The sequence below is a fragment of the Trichogramma pretiosum genome, unplaced genomic scaffold, assembly GCF_000599845.2.
Source record: "Trichogramma pretiosum strain Unisexual culture from Peru unplaced genomic scaffold, Tpre_2.0 scaffold26, whole genome shotgun sequence".
NCBI classification, from domain to species: Eukaryota; Metazoa; Arthropoda; class Insecta; order Hymenoptera; family Trichogrammatidae; genus Trichogramma; species Trichogramma pretiosum.
The window spans coordinates 545,158-566,684 of NW_019641640.1; the positions used below are offsets into that span (position 1 = coordinate 545,158).

At 43.4% G+C, this 21,527-nt stretch overlaps 1 protein-coding gene across 6 annotated transcripts in view; it reads right to left on the minus strand.

Annotated features, from left to right (window-relative positions):
• Nucleotides 1–21,527, minus strand: part of LOC106652571 (cAMP-specific 3',5'-cyclic phosphodiesterase) — a 172,120-nt gene that overhangs the window by 37,474 nt on the left and 113,119 nt on the right. For 3 of the 6 annotated variants that reach the window (XM_014371588.2, XM_014371587.2, XM_014371590.2), the window contains exon 2: nucleotides 316–1,676. The exons of 2 other annotated variants lie outside the window; for them this stretch is intronic. In XM_014371588.2, the coding sequence (XP_014227074.1) occupies nucleotides 316–1,439 (1,124 nt within the window). In that variant the 5' untranslated portion in view covers nucleotides 1,440–1,676. The remainder of the gene's footprint in view (nucleotides 1–315; nucleotides 1,677–21,527) is intronic. One more of the 6 variants, XM_014371589.2, reaches the window with a different exon arrangement.

A 21,527-nucleotide genomic window follows, 5' to 3' on the forward strand; every position in this document is an offset into this window, starting at 1 on the left:
AGCTATATGGATGGGCGCGCGTGCGAAATAAAGTTGCGCGTATCCGATTGCGGTTGTAGAGGTTGCAAGTGCTATGGTTGTGCAGTGCGTGCGACAGGCAAAAGGAGAATCGCGAAGGACGAGTACGCGAGCGTGTGTGACTATATAGTACAGAGGACCGTGAGTGTGCGTAGATATAATATAAGTTCAATGTGATATATACTCAAATCGATGTGTACGCTAGTAATAGTATCAAGTACGGCTTGAAGAGCAGAGTTTGAGAGTGATAGTGAAGGGGGTGAGTGGTGGAAAAAGAAGCCAAGCGGTACTACTCACTCAAACACAGGCGAATCGTTTTGCCCAAGAACCAACCTCGGCAGCACGATGGGGGGCTTTTTCCGGCGCGTCTTGAGATTCTGCGCCTGGGCGAAGGCCTGCGCGAAGTCCGTCGGGCCGAGCGGCGAGTGCGGGCTCAGAATCGTGATGCGACGATCGCTGCCACCCGGGCTCGTCAGCGAGATGAAGTTGCCGGGCGGCGGCAGGCTCAGGTGCTGCAGCTTGCTGCGATCCGTGCTGGCGTAGAGGCCCCGGCGCTCCTCGGCCCGCAGGCTCTGCTCCCGGTGGAGGTTCTCGCTGCTCTTGGACTCGGTGGCGTGGACGCGGCGCACGTCGAGCTTCGAGAGGAAGCTCCGGTGCTGCTGGTGATGCTGGTGGGTGCCGCTGTGCAGGTAGAGCGCCCCCGCGGGTCTGCCGCCGCCCGCCCCGGCCGACGTCGAGCAGAGCGACTCGAGGGAGCGCGAGTCCTCCACGTAGTCGTGGCTCGAGGTCACCTCCTGGCTCGTCGTGCGCAGCGACTCCATCGACCGAGCCGTCTGCTGGCACGTGTTGGTCGCCATGAGGAAGCCCTGGTGCTGCTGATGATGCTGCTGCTGGTGCCTCAGGTGCACCACCTGCTGCTTGCTCGACGACGACTGGTGTTGTTGGTGCTGCTGCAGCTGGTGATGCTCGGGCTCGTAGTCCTCCTGGCTGGAGCTCGAGTGCGGACTGCGCGAGGCCATGGCGAAGCGGCCGTGGCGGCCCTGAATCAGGTTGAACGAGTACGAGGCCGAGTGCTGGTGATGGAGCGCGTGGGGCACCTGGACCCCGGGCGGCGAGTCGTTGACGCCACCGTCGAAGGTGCGCGACCGGCCGAACAGCGGGTTCACCGCCAGCTGCATGTGGCTCGTGTGGGTGGTCGGCGGCGTCGAGGGGGCGGCAGTGGTATCACCGGGCGCCGAGGAAGGTCCCTCCTCGTCCTTGGGTATCTCCTCGACCTCGTTCTCCGACGACGAGGTGATGCGCTCCGAGCCGTCGGCCGAGGTGGTGGCCTGCTCCTGGAGGCGCGCCGCCGCCACCCGGGCGAGCGGCACCTTCTTGGCCGACTGGCCGTTCGTGTCGGCCTCGGGCTCCTCGTCGTCCATTTTGCTCTTGTTGCGAGCGGATCCTCGAGGCCCTACGAGGCCCGCCGCCGATCCGCTGCTGCTGGTGCTAATCTTGACGCCGCTCGATTTCACCGAATCGGACGATGCTGTGTCCTGGCACGGCTGTGTGCTGCACTCTTGCTGCTGCTGCTGCTGCTGCTACTGCTACTGCTGCTGTCACTACTGACGCACACTGGACGACGCACTTTCGCCCTTATGTTGGCGAGCATCGCGCTGCTGCAAAATTAATTAATGTCCCCCGTTTTATGACTCTGGTGTGTGTGCCACGAGAGTTGAATTGGATATCGATGCCTGCAATTGCCACTGCTGCACTTGGTGCATGAAATTATGCGCTTGTTAGGCGCGTTAACGAGCTGCCTATTAAAAACTGTCGGTCATACTCTTCACCACCACCCTCACGCGCGACCCTCGACCAAATTGTTTTCCTACGTACACCTAGATTCAAAATCTCATTTGCTCCGACTAAATCTCGTTCGTATAATAACGGGATCGACTATCGTTTAAACTTGTTTTCGACGACTACCCAACAGTTTTTTTCCTCGAGATTTCTGCCGATAACGCGCGCACACGAAAGAGAGTGAGAGTATTAACGTTCGATCGACTTGGTTGCCCTTGCTGTGCTATCGTCGGAATTTTTAATGACTACCCTCAACGTAAAACCTGGCGTACTGCAGTTTTGTTCACCTTTGCCTACAGCCAACTACTACTGTACGCGGATTGTCACATGATCGATTCACATGCATGAAAAAGAGAAAGAGAGAGAGAGAGGAAAGGGGAAGCCCACTCAATCTCTGTGGAAATTTTAATCGAGCCATCAGCACGTGTATAGAGAGGTTGGCAAAACCGATTTGATTTCGCCCTTGCCTCGCGCGCGTATACGACATGCGGCGGTGGTATACACGAGTTTTTATGCACTCGATCGTTCGTGCTTGATGAATTCCATATATATATATAATCCGTAAGCCAAGTGTGCTAGCAAAAGGGGGAGTGACTGCGCGCATTGCTGAAAGTCGAGCGAAAATGAAACATTCAATTTATCTTAGGCCCTTGCAATCTTTTGAAATCTAACTCTCGAACGTCGCGTATATAGCGCGGAGCTTTTTGTGCTCGTAGAAAGAAAATAAATGAAGCCTCTTGGATCATTATAACCTTTGGCCTTTACGAGTCGGAACTTTCAGCTGCGGAGTTTCACCAAGTTTATCTTTATTTTTTTTTGTGCGCGAAAGTAAAGATGCTATAGTGTTTGTGTTGCGTGCACTTACGAAAAGTGTGCGGCTTGATGCTTGACTGTAAATTAAACTTCATTAAATAATGTAAAATAATTATAAATAACTTTTCGACCCGGCTGCACCGATGTTAAGCGAGCAACTTAAATGCAAATAAAAAAGTGTACGAAAAGTGTATTCCAAGCTACGTAGTTACAAGTTATTCTGCATTATCATTATGTCATGAAAATTCGAACATAATATCTTTTTATTTATCCACATTTTCGAGAGTTTTTTTCGAATAAAAAATGAAAAAAATAGAGAGAAAAGAACAAAATCGAAAAAGCAACGTGCAGTTTAGGAAGAATAAAATCATATTTGCCAAATAAATAGAAACTTTGCATTTTCCAACTTTTTTTTCATCATAAATATATGAGTTGACCCACACCGGTCCTTTGAGAAAAAGGAAACTTTTGTATACGCGATGCGCCAGTTGTCGATATAAAAAACATCACATTTGTCCAGCGCGACAGAAAATAAAAGAGCGAAGAAGGTTTATTTGCGAATCGAGCATCGATTCTCGAGCGGTATTATATTGCGAAAATTTTTCCACTATAAGCTTTATTATATATGCGTCGATATGTACACGACATCAAAGCTAATGATAATGGCTCGTTGAGCAGCGTTCGCGTCGATAATTTTAAATACGCGAGATATCGTCATCGTCGCATACGAAGATAGAAAGAAGCTGATCTGTATCTTGATCAAAGAAAAAAAAATCAGCGCGATACATGTATATTACGGTTGTGCACAAGAAAGAAGAGAAAGAGAGAGAGAATGATCGCTAGTCACGAGGACGCTCGATATATATCTCTCGGTAAGAAGAGCTCACCTATAGCCACAAACGATCCCATCGGTTGTGCGAGAAACGCGAGCGCGTCTTGCAAGAGACTGCAGCACAAGATCGATATGTTTACCTTTTCTCGTGTCAAGAGATGTGCGCGTCATTTTCGCCGTTCGCTTACGGCCGGGCTATACAGCTCGCTACCAGCTCGGCATCATCGCGTACATAGGCTATAGATATACCGAGTACTGTACGCGTATACACGTCAAAAGCTCGAGAAGCAACGTCGGCTGCGCTTCGTTCCTTTGTTAAAGCTTTCGCGGAGGATTGATTTGTCGCTCGCTATACCGTACTGTACTCCATAACGAAGCTTTTCATCTCTCTCTCTCTCTTTTACATTTCTTCGATTGTAAAATATATCAGCTTGCGACTGAGCGAAATTGCTCCCAATGAATTATCGTAATTTCTCTGGAGGAATACTAGATTGCATTTATTGGACGAACAATCAGGCTATCTTCTATACAAATCGATCTATACAAGCGAGCGAGCGAGCAGGAAGGGCTTCTCTCGCTGAAATGCGATCTTTTCATAACTCTCTCAATGAAAGCTGCACGCCATCGAAAAGTTTACACACACACAGTATGCGTTGCAGCTTGTAATACGAATTACTTTTTAATAGTTGTGCTTGAACTTTTATTTACTTAAAATTACAACGCAGTTGTTTCACTTTATTCGCGACGAAAACTTTTAACGCGACGCGAATCGACGACCCTTTTTTACCACCTTTTTTTCCCCGATCAATTCAAAATAATTGTCTAACGCGCTCAGTTATCAAGATCGCGACGAACAACTGGACGTGTAAGCTACGTTGGGAAAACTCTCTTGGAAAGTCGACAATATCCGCGCGAAGTCTGGGCAAAGTCTGGTATTTCGTTTGCAGGGTAGGTAGAGGATAGAGATCAGGGTCGAAAATTTCAACGCAACGAAGTCGAGGAAAAAGCGAATGAAGTCACGTATGATGACTTTTTGCGTCACGCGGCCTCAAAATTCATTTCGCGCGACTTCATTTTGCTTCTTCCTCGGCAGCTCTTAAGGTACTCTCGCACGCTCTCTCTTTGCACCAAGTTAAGCTTCAACAACGCACAACGAGATTAAACTCGTGAGATTATTTACACGCCGAGGCGAGGCGAAGCGAGCGATGTGTTGATTTATTATTTAAAATGGACAACGTGTATTGAGCTTAGAGAGAGGCAGCAACAGCAGCAGTCGTTGCAACGCTGCGGCGTGCAAGGCACGCAAGTATAGCAGTACACTGTTGCAGCAGCTGCCAAACGAGGTGAAACAAATACGTCTTTTTCTACCATTCTTAGCGCAGCACTCAAGTATATAGCACTTGTAAATTGGGTAATATAAGTATGCGCTTTCTATTATGTTTGGCGCTGAGGGATTGCTGCTGCTGCTGCTCTACTCCGCGGCATTTATAGTCCAATGTAAACTTTCTCGAGGGCTCCACGGTAGAGAGGAAGAGATCTACATGACTTTTTAATTATAGTCGCTTGGGGAGGGAATTATCTCGCGTACTACCCGCACTGCACGGCCCTTATATTCTGTATTTCATCCGTGAAAATGAAGTTTTCACGATCATCAGCCACTTGGTCGATGCTACGCGAGCTTTTCGAACCCTCGACGGAAGAATTTCACGCTCATTGTGCGTCCCAGCCCGCGAGTTATTTAACGAGGTTTATTCTATTACGAATCGACCTCTTCGCGTCGGACTAATAGGGTCGGGTGTAAACCACTCGGAATATAATGTATACATGTGCGCGCCAGTATATAGAATCGAGGAAAGTAAGTTATTACAAAAGTGCTTCTCGTGGCCTGCTACCACGCCGAAAGTAAACAGACTCCTGGCTCTATTTGTAATTTCGAGCACCCTCGCGGGCGCCATGCGGCTGCGTTCGTTTTAATTAAAAGTAGAAATAGTTTAATAATAATTTTCATGATTATGTATTCCATTAAAAGCTGAGTGGAGCGCGGAATATACACGGGGCAAGAAAAAAAAACGCGTGCTAGTACGAAACGTAAGTCGCTGAAAAAATATTCAAGGCGGCGCGCACTTATGATTGCGAAGAAAAGATTGGCCGAGCGAAACGCGGCTAAAAGACGGGGCAGCGTGGGCGGCGGGGCTCGAGGGATGGAAGAAAAATTTATCGACCCTGGAACCGCAGGGCGATATTTTTCCAGAAAACCTATTGATATATTATAACCATCGCGTATACTTTTTTTCTCGCTTTCGCGCGCACGCGTCTGGCTTGAACAATCCTTTCCCGCGTAACGGATCGTTTTGTCGATATCGAATAGCAGTCACTTAGGCCGCGCGAACAAAAGTGAAGAGCGGAAAAAAACAGAAGAATCGCCCAAAAGCTTTGAATGACTAAACGCGTGGGCGTGCGAGCAAAATATTCAAACGCTTTGCTTGATGTAATGGCTTGAGTGCGTTCACACACGTAGGCTTTTTCAATTAATTTAATTACACGAGATAGAGCGCGTCCAGTGTTACACCATGTAAGCAGTGAAACGGCTGCGTCAGGCGCGCAACGGCCCCTCGCACAAAGTAATAGCCTGACAAAGGATGGAGGGGAAAAAAGTTTAGTCATGTATACACAGATATGTAACTTTGCTTTGCAGTTTTTAGGTGTACGAAGGAAAGTGCAAAGAGCAGCAGGAGCAGCCAGCAGCATCGGCGGGAGCGAGAAGATTGCAGAAAAGTTTGCGCACGAGCAGAAAGGAGGGATATAAAAGTTAGCACCCTTCGAGCCCGCGAAAAGAATTTGTTTTTCCAGGCGAACGCGTGAAATCTTCAATTATTGTAGAAAACTCAAGCGTCCCAATTAAGCCACTGTGTCAGTATTATTCCTTAATGCTGTTGCAATTACGAGCAAAAGTTTAAAAGCCTGCACATCACGAGTTTTTTCTCACTAATGTCTTTCGCTCTCTCTCTCTCTCTCTTTCTTCGCTTTTCTGTGCAGTGAGCTCTTCTCTCGTTTTCTTTGCAGAGAGCTGTAATCACTTTTTGCATCGATATAGACACCCAGCTTTCTCATTTAGCAAAATTATCATGCAAAAAAATCATTAATTTTCCGACGATCAGAACGCGCGCGTCGAGGCTTCTCGAGCATTATCGTACCTACTTGATTCTTGAGATAATCGCTTATGGTCAGAGATTTGACCGACGAGTGATCGCGTGAAGGCAGAAAAAAGTACAATTAGACACACCGGAATCAGGTTATATCCAGATATGATCCAGCTTTGCTCTTCGATCTCAATAGTATATTGATAATTGGAGCAGTAAAACTCGATACTTTGTTTAGTTTGTCAGTAATTGTTAAATAACAATTAAACATAGATTTTTTTATATTTTAAAATCAACTAGATTTACGGAGCAGTAAAGTGGTATTTTTTCGGATTGTCGGTAGGTTTATACATCAGTCATTGTTAAGATAGATAAATTGAATGTGGAGGTAAACTCGAGTAAAAGGCTGTTGAATATTTGAACGATAGATTTATTGATCTAGAGTATGGTGAGCTGCTCTCGCTCAGCCAGCTCGATGACAACTGGCCGCGATGAGTACAAGAGGTAACAGTAACAGCTAATTTTAATGTTTACATTCGGCCGTTACGGCTTTAACATTACTACAATAAACCCGAACAGTCATTTCAGATTATCTCTCTATATTATAAGATAATATCGCCGCCATTCGGTGAAATGGTCATATGACGTCATTATCGCCGCCATTCGGTGGAATGGTCATATGACGTCATTATCGCCGCCATTCGGTGGAATGGTCATATGACGTCATTACGCGATGATCACGTGATTCGGTCGAAAAGTCACATGACGTCATCACGTGATGATCACGTGATTCGGTCGAATGATCATATGACGTCATCACTTGATGATCACGTGATCAAAAGGTCATGTGACCTTTCTATAACGATGTCATCAAGTGACAGACCTTTTGATTATGTCACTTTGACCTTTCGATCACGTGACGATCACGTGATTACGTCACGTGACCTCTTTACCTTTCGCCATTTTAAACATTTTATTATAGTGTAACCTTGCGCGTTTTGGTACAAGAATAATTTAAATAATAGGGTCATAAATGTGATAATTATGGTTATTTTGGTTTTTTGATTACGTGATTTTAACCTTTCGTTCACGTGACGATTACGTGCTTAAGTAACGTTACGTTAAGTAACGAACCGCTTGATGATAACGTAACCTTGAGCGTTATAATTCGTTCATCATGCGATGCGTCATAACGTGATCACCACGTGATCGAAAGATCAGAGGCACATGATGATCACGTAATGAGGTCATGTAACCTTTTGCCATGTTGACCATTTGAACCTTTGACCTTTCGATCGAAATATTTGAATTTGACTTTTTGATCACGTGATTATCACGACACCTTGACCTTTTGATCAGGTGGTGATTATTATGGTGACTTTGATCCTTGACCCCTTTCGATCATCACATGATCATCACGTGACTCTGACCTTTCTATAACGCGATCATCAAGTGACTGACCTTTCTATACGTTAACATTACGTGACTTTGAACTTTCGATCACGCGACGATCACATAATTACGTCACGTGACCTTTCGTTCATTTGGTACAAAAATAATTTAAATAATAGGGTCATAAATGTGATAATTATGGTTACTTTGATTTTTTGTACAAGAACCAAAAATTATTATGGTTAATTTGGTTATTTTGGTTTCTTCCATTGTACAGACGTTCTCATCCAGTTGAAAGATTAGCATTACACTTAGAAATTAAACAAAATTTAATTTTCCCTGAAAATGAAGAAGTAGAAGCAGCCAAAAAGCCTGGTACTACTTTAACAGCGTGGTTTGATTTAAATAAAAATGATGTTCATGCTAGAAAATTCACGTACGTAAATAATTTACAAGACTATAAGTACAATAAAAAATTTTGAATTTGGGAACGGAGATCACAATTTTCAAATACATTGGGAAGAATAGTTAGTGTTGTGCCAAAAGATGTTGAACGGTTTTATTTAAAATTAATTTTACACAAAGCTAAAGGCTGCAAATCATTCGACGATTTAAGAACTTATAAGGGTATTAAATACGATACATTTAGAGAAACGGCGATTGCAATGGGATTAGTAGATAGCGATCTAGAAATAAAAAAAATATTGACGAAGCTTGTTTAATAATGATGCCGAAACAACTTAGAAAATTTTTCCCTTGGTTTATAATTATTAACAATATACCAATGATTCGAGACGTTTGGCAAACTTATAAAAAATATTTTTTGGAAGGTTTTAAAGATAATCATGAAAACAGAGCTTTGAAAGAAATAAATGATATTTTAGAATTTGAAAATTTAAGCTGTATTGATGTCGGTTTACCAGCACCGAATCTGGATTTTTTAAAAACTCTTGTTGATGAAGAAGATTTAAATAGTCAACTGGAATTTTATAAAAATGAATATCTTCTTAGATACAAAAAAATGAATTTAGATCAAAAATTAATTTTCGATTACGTAATAACACATTTACGTAACGCTGGTAAACCGACATCAATACTTCTTCATTTTCAGGGAAAATTAAATTTTGTTTATTTTCTAAGTGTAATGCTAATCTTTCAACTGGATGAGAACGTCTGTACAATGGAAGTATTATATAAAATTTTATATTATTAAACATATACTCATATGAAATTGTAAACGAGGGGGGTTGGCGCGCGAAGCGCGCAGGGGGGCTCGCCCCCCCTAGTATAGATATAATACACATTCGACAAATCGACATTCTTAAGAGATGCATAAATTAATGATTGTATTTTATACTAATCTAAAATTTTATTACTTGTGAGTTTGCAATACTCCATCTATTGATGAAATCAAAATGTTCACAATCGAATATGATACGTTTGTTACGATACATTTTGTTACAATCCAAAAGGAACTGCGCAAAACCATTTATTTTAAATGGATTAAAAATAAAAAAGGCAAAAAAATTGGCTAAAAGGTTTAAAATAAATAAAAAAGGAAAAGAGCCCTAAGTTTTAATTATGGTTTTTATAGATATTAAATAATTAAATCACCGGAATGGATTTGATAAGATTTATTAAACTAACTTAAATTGTTTTATTTGTTTATAATTCAATTTTTTGTGTAATTTTGTAAAAGTTTATTTTCTGATACAGCCATCATAACACAGCTGCTTATAATGAGTTATATATTAAATGAGTTATATATTTTGAATTTATTTCGTATAAGTGTACAGTTAGTCGAAAAAAAAATCAGAATCTCAATTAAAGACAACCGTAAATATTATATCTTTGTTTGTGGAGATTCGAACAAAGGGCCACCACACTCGCGCCCGAGGCAAGAAAACGATGGGAGTTCGGCGCGAACTCTGCGGCGATGGCGGCAGCTTCTGAATCTTTTAGCCGTATACATCTCTTAGGTCAAATTACAGACTCTCTCCACCCAGATGATCATTAGTTATATCGCGCGTTCGAGTGGCTGCTGCAAGCTCGGCGCACCACACCGGAAATTACGTAACTAGCGCATTACAGGCGTGTCGATATTAGATCGTAAACGGCAGATAGTGTGTACGCAACGCGCGAGGCTCATTTCCGTCGCCACCGCCGCGCCGCATGGTGGTGTCGATGGAGCGTTTAATGCACACAAACTATATGCCACGGGGAAAATTTGCAGCATCAGCAGCAGCAGAAGCAGCAGTAGCCGCTCTCCTATACCCCCGTACGAGCATACGCGCCTCGAGCGCAATGCCAAAGTCAGACTATGAAACGATATTGCCACGCGATGCTTATGACGCGTCATTTCTCTAATGAGCAAATACGCGCGCTCGCGTGAGCGAGGATTATTTGTACTTCGTGCACACTGTGTGCCATATCACGGGAAACGCCACCGCCGCTGAAGCATAAAACCTGCACAGTTGTAATTGCGCGCTTCATTGCCTTTCCCTCGCAGTAGTGTCATGATTTTTTGATAACGACTATTCTGAATGGGATGTTCGAGAAAATGAAATTGAAAAATATAATAATTCAATGCATCCTCGATACTTGCGAGTTTGTAATTTTATCATCACGATTTGTTCAACTGTTTGTCACGATGAAAGGGAGCTAACAAAGAGCTAAATCATTCCTCACATTTTTTGAAATCGATGCATTTTCTGAAAAAGCTCGAGTTTACAAGTAAGTGCTTAGACACATAATTGAATTTCTTTTGCGAAAGGTCCTGCTGAATAAATGAAACAGGGTTACGTTTCAACGTAATAAGTGACATTTTTACCCAGGCTCTTTTCAAAAGGTAAACTCTTAAATTTCCTCGTCGAGTAATTTGATGCAAGAGCGAAAAAAAATTTCAATCGCTCTGATAGCTTTCGAAAAGGGCGGCAACGGTCGCGGTGGCAGTGGCGGCGGCGTCGATCGATGAAATATTCTCGACTCGCGCTCTCGTATTGCTTCTCGGTCAAATTATTCCCGGTTATATGTTAAAAAGGTTGGCGCGCGTGCAGCAGATGTTAATGCGAACGGAACCCATTGCCTTTTAAGTAGATGAAATAATTTTCGTCCGCCGCGTAAATCATACTCAATGTCACTGAAGACATCGATAAAAATGCAAAAATGGCAGACGAAAGCGAAGATCGAGAACAATCAAAATCGAGCTTTCATCTTTTTTCAATCTCACGCAGAGAGGATAAATTTTCTTCGCGGTGAATTTTTTCGACACCTCCGTATCTGGATGCGTGAAATCGCGCGCGCGCTCCGGGGGTGAGGCTTTCAGAGAAAATGAAAACACATCGGAGAATATAAACTTCCACCGACACGAGCAGTATGTGAATTATCCGAGTAGAAGCCGAGGGGAGAGAGAATAAACTTTTTTTGCCTCGCCGCCCCACACGCGTGTGTGTATTCGCGCTCGTTGAAATCCCGCGAGTCCGGAAACGCTTAAGCCGCCAACACACACCTACTCGCACGCGTATGTACAGAAGTAACGCAGCAAGCTGCTAATTGCTTGATTAATAACGTGGATAAAGACTGTTGAACTGAACTGGTCTTCTGCAGTAACCTTTTAAACTCGAGTAAAAAATTGAGCTGCTGATGATTTTGCGCAACGATAATTAAATCTTTTGAAGAATCATTTACACGAGTTAAATTCAATTATAACGCATCATGAAAAATTGAATTTTTAAAATTTGAAATTCAATGGATATATTTATCTCAATATTGAGATAATAATTGCGAGGCGAAATGCATGCAAAAAATGTTTACGAGGTCATCGTAGTTAACGTGTGACACTGATGTCGAACAAAACAATTAATAGCTGACATCTGGCTGTCAGTTTACATTTTATAATTGTCTTGCAGCAGCTCCAAATATAGACTTTATGATAACCGCTTGTGTGAGCATAATATGCCTCCCGTGAAATTAAAAAAAAAAAGAAAAGAAAAAAAAATATCCAAAACATCCTTGGCTTATTCACGCCTAGTGTATGCAGCAAAACTCATGCTCTGTGCACGTGCATAAATTTCAGGAGAGATATTATTTCTTTTAATTTTCCAGCGTGTCATCACTTTCATTCGACGCGCAAATAATTCCACATTTGTTTCTTTTAGAGATTATTATTATTTATTGGAAACGAGTTTAAGTGATACTGCCTCTTTATAGACTACTTTTTCCATTGAATTATAAAAATGTGGTTTTTATTCTTGCTCCACACTTAGCGCTTCAGAAAAACGAACATCATCAAAAGGTTTTCTGAGCTGCGAAACTCAAGAGGTCATACACGCAATCGATGCTCGAAAGCACAACACTGGGGGTATTTTTTCTTCGGACGATTATTTGCAACGGACGCTAAGGGTCATTTCCGAAAACTTTTTATCTATGTACTTGCGCGAGTGTTCGAGCGGAAAGCGAACTTACTTTCGCGAATCAAATGATTTTTTTTTACCGAAAACGAGAAATCGATCAATTTCCAACAGGGGAAAGTTTTTTTGCGCTAGTAACGGGCGACGTTAAAACCGATACGAGAAGTTTAATCGAACTATTTCATTTGTCGTGAAATATTTGCGAGGACGATTCGGGTAACGGCTAACGCAACATTTATTTTTAGTCGAGGCAAATTAATCATCGTGTCGAAGAGCTTTTTTTCTCCCTCTTTCTCTCTCGCACCCAGTGGAAAATTTTTTCGTCTATCGATGCTTTGTAATTTCATGCGCTAGCTAGTCGAAGTACACGAATTGGCGAAACACATTTGAAGTGCGATTACGCGAGCAGCAACGCCGCGTCGGAGAGCATCGATCATCCGGCAAAGGGTCACGAATATATACACAACTTTGAATCATACCCACGATAAATTACCCAAGGCATTGTTACATCAATGATTATTTACGGCGGAGCTTGAAATTGTTTTTAGAAACTAGTCGAGCGAGAGCGTCAGATATTTTTTTATCGAATATTTTTCTTACTTTCTTATACACGACCGATTACGGTGCGTTTTAGAAAAAAGGTACAAGTTTGCAAGACGAAAACGTCGATACGAGTAAAAAATAAGAAAGAAAATATGTTGGGACCAGGATGAAAAAGCGTCGTAGACGTCAAATGGCCGAGCTCGCGCGCAGCAGCAGCAACACATCGTCGAGCGAGAAATGGACTCCCGAGATCTCCCGGTGTTTTCGCTTGTACAGGTCACTCGTTCTTTTTTTTCTCGACGAAAAACACGATAAATAAATCCTGGGCTGAATTTATACGAGACAAAGCGCTCGAGATTTTTTATGTTTTTACATCGTGTGTAAGCGACGGACCGATGTACCGCTGGGAGTAAAATTTTTAAGCAATTTGTTGGCTAAAGCAGTTAGTTGGCGGCCCGATACATTACAGATCTAGGGCTATTGTCGCTTACGCAAACCCACGCAGATACACACACACCTGCACGAGAAAATGGACCAAGGGAGTTTTACAAGTGAATTACGGGCATGTAATGGTTCTGGCATACGTCACAAAGGGAATGGACTTAAGTGAATTTAGATGCACAAGCCCTGGCTCATGACTCAGTACAGAGGTCAGTTGTGTGTGCACCGTATTTGAGCGAGAAAATTCAACTACGGTGAATTAGCATTACGAAGCGGATAATCCTAGAAAAAGTTTAGTCGCAAATAAAACATCTCCTTGAGCACGTTACATGCATGGAGGTAAGTACACGAGTATGAATACCAATTTGCATGTGCACTAAGAGTAAACAAAAAACAAAACAAAAACGAGAAAGACATGCTATTGTGCACTAATGTTTACTGCTACGACAATATATACGTATTATAAGTCAAGAGGAGGGGAGAAAATGCTGACATCGTTAGCTCACGTGCACATGGAAGTTTTATTAATTTTGTTTACCTTCCAACTGACGGGTGTTTGCGGCACGATGTTTCGATCGAAATGTCGAAACAGATCAACGATCGGAGCGAGAAATCAATGCAGCACTCGGCGAAAATGCGTGACTCGATATTTTCTTTAAAGAATTCCTCGTGACGCGTGATGTCCGTGTAATTTTGAAAATTAATTTATCGAACAAAAGATGCACTGCTCCGATAGTATATCAACGTTGAGAGCTATGCGTTATTTCGACTCGATCGAGTTTTAAGCGCACTCGTGAACACCGCTTGAAGTAGAGTACTGATAATGATAGCGATATTGGCAAGAATAATTAGATGACTATCGCAAGAGAGACAAAATCAGCCTCGATGACTAATAAATGATTTTCTCTTCGATACTTACAGAAATTAAGAGTGCAAAATAGGCATCGAGCTCTTTTGTTTCCCGCATCCACCCAAGACGACGGTCATTTAGTTTATATGATTTTTAACGCGATGGGTGCGAAGCAGATGAAGATTCCCAAGGATTTAATCAACGTGTACATTCGCTTGAAAATGCCGTCGTAAAGTTCCGTTGGTTTTATTGTTTCATTTCTTTCCGGCGCTTGTATTATGGTAAAGACAAAAAAAAACTTGGTGAAAGAACATTTCAATTCAATGAGACTCAACTTCCATTATTAATTCGTTAAAATATGCAAATATATTCGTGTCACAAATACGTCCCTCGTACAATGTCGCAAATCGCTTTATTAATGTTGTAAATTAAATTGTAAATTCTCGATAAAACTTTTATTGACAGCGGATCTGAAATTCGTTTACGAGATGGAACAATGTTATCGATTGTCAAATCGCTATTTGATTTAGTGGGACTCGATATGATGTGAGTCATTCATTACAATGTATCTTTGTCAATTAGTTTAAAAATATGTTTACGTTTGAATACGACAAGAACAGACGAACAATTACGCATAATAGTATAGTAACGATCCGATGTTATAAGGGAGATTCGTGTGCTGCTTGCACACGCGAGATCCCTGCAACGCGACCGTCCACGAGCTCGTGTCACATTTTGCAATTTAGTACTTGGGCGGGAAGCTCGTGCAGCTCTAAATATAGAGGGAGATAGAACGAGCATGCAAGATTGACTAAGAAAACAAACCTACAGGTACATGGCAATGACAGTGTAATTTCACTCGCGGGGGCTACGGTAGACCTTATTCAAGCTCATCATTGGGATTTACGAGTAAACGAGTCTCCGCGCAAGTACTAACGTGCATTTTCAATGTGTCAGTGGAATATATCGACCTGCGTTCGCGCTATACTCCGTGTGTTATTGCAGTCGGCTGCCTCGTGAGAGCGGATTTTCTGCGGCCCAGCTAGATCATTAGGTATCATGTATATAGCAACGCGCGGGAACCCCGTCACAGTCAGCTGCTGCTGCTGCTGCCGCCGCCGCAGAGAGCTTTTGTTCTAATTTTAAAGACTCGAGGCGCCAATGTTTTCTGCCGTGTTCTTTTACCTGTTAACCTCCGATTTTTTTTTCGACATCCCTCCTAATGACAACCAAGCGCTCTTAATGAAACTCTTTGTTTTTATTGGAATTTATTGGTTTTTTTACCCCGCCAATGATGTTTCATGCTTGTTTATTTATTTATCGAAATTGACATACGACGCAAATTGGAAAATATTCTACGAATTTGATTATTAAAAAATTGTTATCAAAAGCGCGATCAATAACGATATGTTCAATGAATAACAAACTCCTATAGTTAACGATAAAAAAAAAAAACTGACCGATGCGATGCGAAGAAAAAATCAATTTGCAAAGATACATTTATCCCTCGCGATGAAAGAAATAAACTTCAGTGAAATGATTTTTATTTTTCAATTTTACGTTTTATTTATATACGGACGTCGGACGTAGTAAAACAAACAAACGCAGAGCCAATCTTTCACCGTGCGATTCCAGGATCTGTCATACAGAAAGTCGAGTTGTTAAGTCGGGATTCAATAGAGAGCCGCATGCGCGAGGATAAGGAAAATCCGCAGTAAAAAACAGAAAAAAAATGGCTCGAATAAAATTTCCGAAGTATAACGTATTTATAATAATGGCAGAAGAAAAGAAAGAAGCGAATCTCGCAAAGTAGAACGAAGGCAGCTCTCTCGGACTTAATTATTATGTCACACAAGTTGGTGTTCGGGTGCTAGCGAGGGGGAAAGAGAGTATCGTTAAATGAGGCAGAAGTATCCGGAGCGAACATCTGGTTTCAAAGTGGCGCGAGCGCTTGAAATGATCAAAAGTGAATTAAAAGTCACGTTAGTGTAATTAGAGCCATCTTCTTTTATTCTTTCGCGTACCTGCAGCAGCAGCACAAGCTTCGAGAGGGGTGTAATGAAAGAGGCAGTTTATAAACTGAGTCAAGGGGATGTACGATAACGTATGATAATGCCGTCGAGAGGAAGAACGAATATATCGGAGCAATTCAAAGCTAAGCGCGCGCACAAGTGTGTATATGTATGTGTGTGTATACGTGTGTTTGAGTGTGCCTATATCAAGCGAGTATAATAATATTATATACCCAAGTAGGCTCTCATTCTTGAAAGTGCGTCATATATTATACGAAGCGAATGTATACATGCATAAGTGCATCCGTGAAGCAGCAACAATAGCTGCAGTGCACAACAACCTCGATTCGTAGAGCTCTCTCTCTCTCTCACCCTGTATGATATACAACTTTGTCTGTGTCTCTCGGTGCTAGTGTGCTGCCGTGCGTGTGTGGACGGTCATTGAGCCGCATCATGATCGATCTTATTACGCGCCACAACAGGGAGAGAGAGAGAGAGAGAGAAAGCACTGGCACGAGTGCAGTACACGCGTACCTGCGTACGTATGTACGTATACATACGTTCGTGTATAATATGACTAGATTCGTAACTCCCTCTGAGTTGGGAAGCGTTTGAAAACGATCGCTACATACAATATTTTTCGGAAATTCAAACTTTTCATTTCGAAATATCGGGTATCACGAGCTGGAAGCTGCGAGCACATCAAAGCTCGTGCGAGCTTTTTTCCTTTCGTTTATTGTTTATATACATGGAAACGCGCGTGGATGCTTTCGCAGGTCGTATTCGATAAATAAATTCTTGACGTTAAAGTAAACTCTCTCTCTCTCTCTCTCTATTGCATACGTGTGCACGTCACTACGCGCAGCCACGTCCAAATTTGTGCGTGCTTATGTGCGGGTGTGCTGTACAGGTAAACATAGATGCACCTCGGCGCTAACACGAACATTGACACCGTCGATGCACGCGATCGACACGCAAAGAAAAGAGACAGAGAGCGAGAGAGGGAAACCGTAGAGTAGCAAAATAATCTGATAAATTTACTGGTATACACGCAGGTCTCTACCGTACATGCACGAGTACATAGTTTATGTGTATGTGTGTATATTCGAGCTCGGGAGCTTTTCCCAGCGTACATAGACACGCATTAAAGCTCCGTAAGGTCGAGTGCGTTTTTGCCCACGTTACCATGTATTTATTTGCGTCCGAGATGGATACGTATGCAGGCTAGCTGATTTTATGTCACGTACTTAATGAGGTAGGAAACGCATCGCTGCAGCTCGCCCAGGATTACGGCTCAAAGGATATCTCTGGCTCTTTTCACCACAGTCACTTTCTTCTCTGTATCTCGACTAAACTGTCGCTGCCGCTGCTGTATCTCTGTCGCGCGTCTCTTTTCGAGAACAATACGTTCGCGCGCAGCTCTAAAGATCCGACTGCGACATGAATTGGAAATTTCGCGACGTTTAGCTGAAAAGCCAGAAACTTTTGAATATCACCTTTGTTATAGTCCCCCGTCCCTGTAAATATACGAACCGAAGAACGTGTTTGCGTTTATGCCCTACGAGCCGCAGCGAGACACTTGTGCGCGCGCGCGAGAGAGCTTGCACAATTCTATGCGAACGTGACAGAACTTTTATTGCATTTCAAATTAAGTTTCAGGGAAACATTATACACACCGACGAAAAAAGAAAAAAAAATAAAGGAAGAAAAAAATGGAAAGAAGTTGGCCTCTCTCTTTCTGCAGAACGCGCCGCAAGCTCTGCATTCGAACACGCGCGTATTTGAGCTTTAGGTGTCTGCCTGTGTGCGCGCGCTGTGTAAAACTTGCCTCGGCGCCGGGCATGAACTCGCCAAGAGTTTCCAAGAGTACGAGAGATCTGCGAGTTGCTGCTACTGCTGCGCAAGCTGTATAAGTACACAGAAATCGATGGGGAAAATTCAAATTTACATCGCTGATATTTTTATATCGTTAGGTAGTGCGAACTTGATCGTGGATTTCTATTTTTACCGCACGACTAACCTACATTATATTGACGCGCGCGCGCACACACACAGACAAACTTATACATTGGTACAGCTCGTGTACGCAAGTCAACGGGATTTGACTACTACAACAGCTGCTGCTGCTGCTGCTGCGGCTCAAGCCCCCGAGCTTACGCGCTCGCTCGCAAGAGCTATACATCCAGTGGAATTACGAGATTTCGAAAAACCGAAAAAAAAGTTGTTCAACGCTCTCGAGAGCCGCGGCAATGAAAGTTTATGTGCGTTTGGCTATGGGTACTACGAGAACAGTGTGCTGCATCAGCACACCTGCACGAATGTAAGTCAATAAATACGTTTTTTTTACAAATCAACTTATCTCAAACTGTTACTTAAATTAGAGCCACGCGTACACGTGCTTTCTGCGTGTACGTCGCGCGGTTTCAGTCGAACGCCTGACAAAAAGCCCCACTACTAGCCATAATCCAGCAAAGTCGATCAAACGCGCGCTCGAGACAAATCTGGTAGAGCACCTCGATGATCCATTAATAAATCTCCTGTCTCTCTATTGTGTGTACGGCGCGCGCAGGCGGGGGTGCGAGCGTCACTATAAATGTACTTCTACTACCACTACCGACAACGTCGAGTTATTTCCCAGCAATTTCAATCTCATCGCGCTCGGACGCGCCAATTCCACGATCGCCCTAGCTGCTGCTACTACTAGCTACTGCGAATGTTGGATTTTCTTCTCCGAGTCCGAAGCAGCAGCTTTTATCCTTCGATTCCGCCTGTCTTGCTATATCCGTTTGAAGCGCGCGCATTTGTATGTCCGAAACTCCTCTCTTCCTGCACCCTAATCCGCACCAAGCGCGCATCCCAAAGTCGAACGAATTCCACGTGATGCATCCGTACGATATATCTATAAAACTGCAGCAGGGCGGACAGCGATTGAAGAAAATACGAGCGTATTTAGTACGCCATAAATCCCGCCCTCCGCGGCGAGCGACCGAGACATCGATCCGTGTCTCGCGCGCCCCTTCCTCGCGAGCCATGGCCCAAAATTTCGTTCCGTGTACAATATGTACACACACGCGGTTGGCTCCTCGAGCCGTTTAATTACACATACACACTCACTCATACATTGTCTGCATATCATCGATCAGCGCGAGTTTAGCAGTGGCAATGGCATCGATATCTTATCAACTCGCGTTTACATTAAATGTAGAGCAATGGCAAAGGGCCATTCACTGGCGGCGCCTTGGCACTTGCTCGTACACGTCGTGTGTTGGCTGAAAAAGTAAAAAAAAATTAACACAAAACTTGAGAGCTTCTCTTGCATAAATCTTATTTACATTCATATAACTTCTGTCTCTTAAGTAGTTTTTGTTGCTTTTTGCTGGTGTTGTTGTTGTCGCCGTAGTCGTCGTTGTAGCCAGTACGCGGGAGAAAAATGTGCGCGCGAGACACTTCTCTGAAACTGGGTAGAACGTTAAAAATTGCAAATATAATACGAGCGAAGAAGAGACTCGCGCGTCCAAAGCTTCTGTATGATATTTCGAGCCAGGCAACTCGCTGCTCTCTATCTCTCTCTCATGTGCCGCAGTTCGCGCTGATTCTCGTTTCACGACGTCGTACTGCGGGTGGTTTTTCCGCGCAACTTGTTACGCAAATTGTCTCTCGCTCTCGCTCGTACGCTCGTGTTATAATGCACACGCGCGCAGCAGATGCGCATGCATTCCGACACGGACTCGTTTTGACCATTCGGTCTCTTATGAAAAAAGAGTCGAAAAGCTCCCGGGACCAATTAAAAAGTGAAAAGGAGCTGCACACGGGCGAGAATCCACGTACGCAAGCTTGGAAAAGTATTTTTAATTTTACTTTTTTTTTGGCTTTCCAATTTTTAACGATGATACTAAAAGCTCAATAGTCGCGAGAAACGTCGCGTGTTCTTACTCTCGATATTTAGCCTCGGCGCGCATTACAGCGAGAGAGATACACGAGCTGCGAGTTTTAGAGAAGGTTTTAAAGTACCACTTTCGAGATGCGTTACTGTTACTAACATCGCGCTAAACGCAAGCGATGAAGTGCTGTGCGGCAGATGCGGCAGACTCGACACTCGAGCTTTTTTTCCTCGTTCTTGCACGGCACACACTTAACGAGAGATAAATGCCTGGTATATAGTCGAGTCTGCGCGAACGATAATTTTCGGCTAATCGTGGAAATACATGCTGTATTGGATTTTCTCGCTTTTCGCGTGCGGAGAGATTAGCATATACCGCGAGCTTCAAAACGGCAATAAAAGTCATCGCGCCTGACGTTTTGCACGATCGTAATATAAATTATCTTATCTACCTCGTCGCCAGAGCTCATATATATCCACAAACTGATTGATTAATAATAATCGACTAATAAATCGAAATGAGCGAGAGACGATAAAAAAGAGAGAGCTGAGAAAATTACGCAGGCTCGCGATTGGCTTTTTTTTCTTTCGCGCGAGACAAAAAAACAGCATCGATTGTTGCACATTATCGTAGTCACGTTTACCGTCGTTTGCGCGCTATACATACGCGCGCATACATATACGCAGCGCGCCACTCGTCACTTGCATAACATTACACGAGCTGCACTCACGAGCTCTATACGAGTCGCGGCTCGAGTATATGTGTATCTATATGAGCGAGAATGCCTTTCGTAATCGCGCAACGGCGACGAAAAGCGCAGCAGCAGCAGCAGCAGCGGCGGCAGCAGCGCAGCGCGCGCCACACGCAGACACGTTTTGTTTGGACATTTTTCGCGACACAAACGATATATAGCGCGCGCAGGCCAAAAAGTGAAATATTTGCACGCGTCGACGGCAAAACATTTTTTTGCATCCAATGTAAACGCGACGACGTACAACGTAAACACGAGCCTGCTGCGCTTCGGCGCGTCGATTTTTTCCTTCTCTTTTTTTTTCATGCATGCCTCGCGTGCATCGAGCTCGTTCATTGTGCGTAAATATGAAAGCTTTTAAATAATTTCGTTACAAGGGGACCGGCCAAATGTTTTGTTTGACAACGAACCTTTTGCACGTACGGTATAGGTATGTTTATGAGCGTCCAAGCGCGCGGCTCAGAAATAAGTCACTTTTCGACAAAAGTGCACATCGTTCAATTATACGCCCTGTGTACACGTATACATGCTCGAGCTTTCAAAGAGTGAATGGTGCGCACTGGTCGCAGTATGTATGCAAATTTTTGAACTATTATTACTCGCAGG